The sequence below is a fragment of the Balaenoptera acutorostrata genome, chromosome X (assembly GCF_949987535.1).
Source record: "Balaenoptera acutorostrata chromosome X, mBalAcu1.1, whole genome shotgun sequence".
In the NCBI taxonomy this organism is placed as follows: Eukaryota; Metazoa; Chordata; class Mammalia; order Artiodactyla; family Balaenopteridae; genus Balaenoptera; species Balaenoptera acutorostrata.
The window spans coordinates 1823953-1831326 of NC_080085.1; the positions used below are offsets into that span (position 1 = coordinate 1823953).

Consider the following 7374-nt stretch of genomic DNA (forward strand, 5'->3'; position numbering starts at 1 on the left):
TACATAGACTTTCCGGGGCCTGGAGGCTTCTGATGAGAGCTAAGTCTGCTTCAAGTTCTCTTTAAATGTCGGCTACGAGAATTTTCCAAGTGTCGCCCCATTGCCGCATGGCCGGAGTCAGCAGCTGGCCGGCGTGCGTCTTCTGAGATGCACCTTTTGCAGCATTTTCACGTGCTGCGGTCACTTTTACAGAATCCTCCCAACCCGGTGGAGAATTGGACCAAGAGGAGGTGGTGCAACTTATGGAAACTTCTCAGGGCCAGAGGTGGATGTTCAGTGATTAGGACCACTTCTGAAAATGGCAGGAAAACACAAATTATGTGTCTATACACCTGTGTGTGTTTCTTTCTTTTATTTGTGTATATAAGTGGAGACCCACTCCTTCGCTCAAGAAAGGCAACATTTATTGCATAGGACGCCTGTGGAATTGACATAAGTTTTGGTTGTTGTTTTTTTTTTTTTAAGTTTTTGGCCACACCCCGTGGCATGTGGGATCTTAGTTTCCCAACCAGGGATTGAACCCACGCCTCCTGCATTGTAAGGCAGACTCTTAACCACTGGACCGCCGGGGAAGTCCCAAGATAAGTTTTTAGTGAAAAGTTAACATAGTTTTAATTCTAAAAATACAGACTTTTAGAAAGTGTCTAGCTCATTGCTTTTCAAGTAAGGGAAAGATGTATAAAATGAGCTATCCTTTTTAAGCACGAGAAAATGTGAAAGAGACCTCCAAAACAGAAATGAACTGATCCGAAAATCTTAGCCCTGCACCGTTGTAAATGAACCAACGCCGTGGACCCTCATTTACAGAATTATTTATTCTGAAATTTGTAGTTGGCAGACATTTCTTACCGTCTCAGAGAAGTCGCTAGTAGAGAATGCCTCTTCTTAGATTCTTTCTACTTTTCCCGAAGTGTCCGTTTCTAATAGCAACTGTTGCATCGTAGTATGAAATTTATTGAATTTTTTTTTCTAACCAGTTAGATTTAGTTTTTGCTTTCTGCCAGCTGTGAGTTTTGAGCACACTTCTATCTTCTGTAGAAATAGAGTCACCCGCTTCTGGAATTTTCCACCTGCAGGTATTCACGTGCTTGTCAGGTCCGCTGGGGATGCCTTTTAAAATCTGTTCTTGTGTCTTGTTCCTCTGCAGTTCAACAGACCCTTCTGGAGAAATAGAAGGTCGGCAGCCAAGTGATTCCTAGCAGGATCCCAAGCTCGCCTGCTGAGCCTCTGCAAAGATCGCCTGCAGGGACAGAGCGGTCCCGCCGGGAGCAAGCCCCGGCTTGTCTGTGCCTTTGCTCAACTTGGGATTCCTAGTTTTCATCTTGAGGTGCGTCACCACCGTGCTGGGTGGGTGAGATTGACTTGTGATGAGTTTTGCCTCCAGAGGGGAATTACACTCACCTTCTCCACAGCCCTGAGGCGTTTCCCCTGTGCCGTGAAAGGCTGACCGACCAAGTCCCCATCATTCAACCCCACTGAAGTTCCCCAAACAGAAACTCCGGGCTGTTTACAAATTGCCTGTAAATTGAATGCGTCTGAACCTCTGCTAACGTTGACCCTTTTATAGAGTGAGGTAAGCCTTCAGCTAGTTTCCTCAAAAGTTCTTCCATTTATTAGGATTTTTTTTTTTTTCCCACACCAAACTAATAAAAAGAAATTAGAAACCAAGTACTTCTTACTTAATGTTTTGCCATGGGGTGACTTTTAAAAAAGGTTGTGAAACTAGTGGGATGGACCCCCTGTTCCCTTTTCTGCGGCTGTAAGACAGACGATCACCCCAAGTGTTCGCTCTTTATAACATCTTGCCATGAACGGAATGCCTCCTCTTCTCCTGGTAACAAACGATGACTTTTCCACCTTTAGAAGCATTCCCCCCATTTAGGACAGCGCACACATACTGCACAGCTTCCAGAATGCTTGCTTTTATACAGAAGGGCTTTGTTTGCTGGGATTTTTGTGTTCATCTTGGGAAGTGCAGAAGCCCTGATGTTGCAGATGGGCTGGACCTCACCCAGAGACTACCCTCCACGGAAATATTAAGTTTCCAGTGGCACAGGCTTGCCTCGCGTAAAGCTCTTAGGATAGTAATCCAGAGCAGTGGCGGTTTCCTGGGAAGATTTAATCTTGTCACGGATGATGGTGTAAAGAACTGTTGTGTGTTTCACATCAGCCTCTCCAGGTTCAAGGGTATGACATTAGCACACCTGCGTGGGCTGCCTTCACAAACCCCCTGACTTGGGAAAGGGCAGCTATGAAGTATCAGTCATGAATTCTGGGTCTTTCTCACTTCTGAAGCTCAGAACCTCTGCCAGTAGTTTGAGGGGTAGGCATCTGAGCCAACCCCCTGCTGTTGAGGACGCCCGTATCCTTTCTGTGACCTCTCCTCACCGCATTATCTAAAAGCCTCTGGAGTTTCTTTCTCAAGGTATTGCTGGAGACCGTCATCTGGCTATTTAACTTGTTCTGTCTTTGACACTATGATAACTTTTGAGTATATGAAATGGTTTAAAAAAAAAAAATGATTGGCTATTTATCGTATCCATTCATTGCTTCATTCAACAAATACCTATGACCTGGTGTGCACAGTGGTGAACATGAAATTCTGGATTCTACAGGATGGAACACAAATAAATGTCATCCATCAATGGATGGGGTCAGCCAGTTGTCAAGAGCTGAGGGCCGGATTAGTCAATAGGCTTGGGTTCCCTCGCTAACTGGCTCAGAACACCTGGCTACAAAGGTAGCAGAGAGCTTCCATATTCTCCCCAATGAGTCATCAGGGGTTGCCTTTGAGGTCAGATTGTGCACACTGACTTGCTTCATAATAAGAAAAAAATGCATAAAGTCTCTTTGTAACCCTGAATAACGTTGGCATTTTATAAGCATTGCAATCATACTATAAGCATAAATGCCTCATTAAAGAAGAGAAGAGTGAAAGGATGGGTATTTTTTTAAGGATATGAAATTACGACTCATTCGTAAATAAGTATACATTTAAGAAATATGTCAACTGGGCTTTTCTTATGGACGGTGGATGTACATTGTTGTAGACTCAGTTTAATTTCATGTTGACATTAAAATAAACATGATTTTATCAAAGGTCTGTTTTTTGAAAAATTGAATTTAAATTATGTGGCTTGGATCATTAAATACTTGGCATGACGATTGCTTTTTAAAATCATTTTGGAACTCCCATATGAAGAATCACAATCCAACAGATTTTGAAGTCAACATAAAGATTTTATTTAAGGGCCAAAGGGAGACAATACCAGTGGAGGATTTGTTATAAGTCTGGGTCATTATGGATTTTTGATCAACCCACTTAAGCTGTGGCCAAGTTTTTGCTATCAAGATGCTGCAATGAATATCTCTGTAAGCACATTTTTGTGGCTCTGTGCAAGTGTGTGTGTTGCATTAATGCCTGAAGTTGGCTTTGTGAGGAAAAAAAGCATGTGTGTATTTAATTTTTATGGGCACTGCCCAGTCATCCCCCATAGAGCTTGTGCAAATTCATGATACCCCCCAGCGATGTCAGATCTGTTTCCTCACTGCCGTGCAAACTTTCTGATCAGTGCCAATCTATAAGTTGAAAAATGATACCAAATCAACTGCTTTTACATTGCATTTCTCTTAACACAAGTGAGATTGAGAATCTGTGTGTGGGGGACCCATTTGCATTCCATTTCTGTGGGAAATGAATGTGCCTTTTGCCTATGTTTATATGTGTTATCAGTCCTATCCTTATTGATTTGTAGGAACTCTTTACATATTAAAGATATGACTGTGAAGTAAGTAGCAAATACTCTTTTTCACTTTATCCTTCACCTTTGAACTCTGAAGTGATATTTTCCCCCATTCATTTTTATTATTTTTGCACAGTGAAGTTAGTTAATGGTTTCTGGGCTTGCTGTCATACTTCTAACACTTTTGTGGGGTTTTTTTACATTAAAATATTTGCTCCCCTAGGAATGCATTTCTGTAAAGGGAATGAGGAAGAGATTACTTGGTATTTAGTTTTTTAAAAACCGCCATGAGATAATCCCATTATTCCCAAACCATTTATTGAATAATCCATGTTTTCCCACTGATTTGAAATGCAGTTTACGTCATCCACTAAATTCCTGGACCTCCCAGGGGAGGAAGTGTTTCTTTATTTTTTTCTGTCCTATCGGATCCTTTACAGAAAAAGGTTGGTAACACCTGCTTGAATGCATAAAATACCTGTACTTCAAACTGCGTCTTGCAGGGGTCAGGCGTGGTGGGGCAGGTAGTGGCTATTTTGCACCCATTTTGCTTCCACAAGGATTTCCAACAACTGCTGTCCCAGGTCAGTGCTTGCCTCTCCCACACCCACGCCTGAGAACGCATCCCTGCGTCCGTCATCCTGCTTAAGAGATGCCCAGGTACAGCCAGACGCACACTTGTCCACACGTGATTGGACCTCAGCTCTGGTCTCAAGCAGGTCCCACAGGGCCACAGGCCACCTGCTGTCGGGTCTCCTGCTCCTTTTTATGTCACCCCAGCCCCGTGTCCATCCTCACGACCCACCTTCCTGGAAACACCCCAAGCCCCAGGTTGTAACAGGTTAACCTGAGGTGTCCCCACCAGCCATTCCTCACCCTCCCTGCCCCTGGGGGCTCCCAAGCGCTGCCCCCTCTCCACCAGCGGGCTTCCTAAGAAAGGCATTGGGGTTCTGCCCACTCAGAAAGCCCCTGCATCTCCCAGCACACACAGCGCCATCCCCTGCCCCAGGGCACCCTTCCTGTGACCGTCCCCTCTGTGGCCCAGCCCTTCCTCCTTGTCAGCCTGGGGGAGGTTGGAGCAGAGGCATTTTTTGTTCTGCTTGCTTATTCTCCTTCCACCCAACTTTTATGGGGCCGAAGAGGCCCTGGACACCCCCTTGATCAATGTGGGTCTTCCCCAACCTCACGCAGGGCAGGACGGTGGAGGTCTTCCTGCCACGTTGTCTGCTGCTAAGGGCCAACCTCGAAGCAAGATCAGTCCTGTTTGTCTCACGTCTTGATGGTTTCACCATGTTGTGCAACCACGGCCTCTGGTTCCAAGATATTTTTATGAACCCCAGAGGACACTCATCAGGCGACTCCCTGGACGAGTGTCCTGGGGCTGCTGTGAAAAAGCACCACAGATGGGGGGGGCGGTGGCTTAAACGACAGAAATGTGTTCTCTTGCAGTTCTGGAGAACAGAAGTCCAAGATCAAGGTGTGGGCAGGCTGGTTCCTTTCTGGAGGGTCCACGGGAGAATCTGTTCCAGCCTCTCTCTCGGCTTCTTGTGCTGGCTGCCCATCTTTGATGTTCCTTGGCTTATACATTCATCACTGCAATCTCTACCTTTATCATCACACGGCTGTCTCCCTGTGTGCTGTGTCCAGTTTTCCCCCTTAGTATAAGGAGGTGAGTCGTTTTGGATTACATCCCACCTGGCTCTACTGCAACCTTGTCTGAACTAAGCCCATCTACACTGACCTCATTTCCAACACAAGTCACCGTCTGAGGTATTGCAAGTTAGGACTCCAAACTATGATTTTGTTGTGGGGGGGGACACAGTTCAACACATAACCTCCCCTGCCCCCAACCCCTGGCAACGTCCAATGTGCTTTCTGTCTCTATGGGCTTGCTGGTTCTGGACATTTCATATAAAAGGAATCACACACGATGTGCTTTTTTCTGCCTGGCTTCTCTCACTGAGCATAGTTTTTGAAGTTCATGCATTTCATATCCTGTGTCCGAGCTTCATTCATGTTTATGGACGGGGAAATTGGAAGGAAGCCCCTTCCCAACCACATCATCTGCTCTCCTTGACGGCTGTACATACAGTGCGGGATTTTACATGCAGTTTTCCTTAGAGTGTTTTCCTACATACACACACACACGCACCTGTGTGCGTCAAAATGATCCATCTAAGTGACTGAGCTTTACAAAGAGGTAAAAGTGAAAAAAAAAAACAAAACACCAGACGATTGAGAAAAATATATGCACATTTTTAGATGTTCCCCAAATGCAGAAAATGTCAAGATTCATTTCTCCTTTTAGGTCTGTTTGGCATCAAACCGGCCTGTCTGGGTATTTAAAAACTGCTTTCCCAACCTGGATAAATTTTTTTTCTTTCTCATGCACTTATTCCGTGTATCAGAGAGATTCAAAGCCTTCTGCAAATGTTAACCTTTTATTCTTCCCCACTGCTTAGAGGTGGGTAGCTTGTAAAGGTTAACCCTTACATATACATATAACCTTGTATGTTACATATACATATAACCCTTACATATACAACATGTATATGGATAAATGAGGCCCTGTCAAAAGCCTTAGGGCAGAAAATAATAACAGACTGGGTGAAATTAGGAATAATCACTGGCCTCAGTCGCCAGACCATGTTTCAAGTGAAGATGCAGAGAATTTGGAAGTTACAGCAAAAGGCCTCCAACTAAGTAACGTGCGTTCACCCATTTTTGCTGTTTTATGGTGGAACAAAGTCCAAATGAAACAACGAAGGGGAACATTTTCCAAAATCAAATGGAGCTTGAAAGCAACATCTGTAGATCTCTGAATTGCATCGCAGGGTCTTGGAGGGGGCAGAGCAGTTAATTTTTCCAAATCACATCCGAGACCCTCTTCGTGAGCCGTTGAGTAGTTCTTCCGGGGTAATGAAACACGGTGATTGTAGTAGTCTTCCAGTTTGCTAGCTCTGCTTTGACTTTCAATTCTTCATCATTCTCTGCATCTCCGTGGCTGCCGGACGGCCCTGTTTTGTGTTCCTAGAATTGCTCTTACAGAAAATGCATTATTTTTCTCCAGGTCAGCGACAAGGACCTACTGTATAGCGCCGGGAACTATATTCAAAACTTTGTAATAATGTAGAATGGAAAAGAATCTGAAAAAGAATATGTATATGTATAAGCGAATCACTTTGCTGTATACCTGAAACTAACACAACATTGTAAATCAACTCTACTTCAATTGAAAAAAAAAAGAAGAAATTTGCCCCAATCTATAACCACCTCCAAGACCCCTAGTGGGTTTATCTGCACATAAGGATCCCATCTCTGTCCCCGCCCCCTGATTCAAACTGCAACGTTACCCCCCCCCTCCCTGCCACCTGCAGAACACAGATCTTCAGTTGCACATGGAACTAGCAAAATCAAGCCCCGACGTGTTGTCACTTCATTCCCAGGGGACCCAGCCCAACCCCAGACTCAGGACGTTCACACCCGGAAGGTCCTCCCTCCCTTCTCCTGCAGCAACTTTGTGTTCACTCTTCACGCCTCAACTCAAATATCTGAGGGTCTTGATTTTGGGGTTCCCAAAGCACATAGACTTACTTGAATGATCGCCCTTCATGGCAGTTAAGGTGTTTTC

The 7374-nt window shown here is 44.7% G+C and overlaps 1 protein-coding gene across 1 annotated transcript in view; it reads left to right on the forward strand.

The window, feature by feature from the left end:
• The window catches only part of CD99 (CD99 molecule (Xg blood group)), a 32819-nt gene extending 31151 nt beyond the window's left edge, over positions 1–1668 (forward strand). Inside the window, exon 10 of the mRNA XM_057537728.1 lies at positions 1148–1668. Coding sequence (XP_057393711.1) covers positions 1148–1173 — 26 coding nt within the window. The 3' untranslated portion in view covers positions 1174–1668. The remainder of the gene's footprint in view (positions 1–1147) is intronic.
• The last annotated feature ends 5706 nt before the right edge of the window (positions 1669–7374 follow it).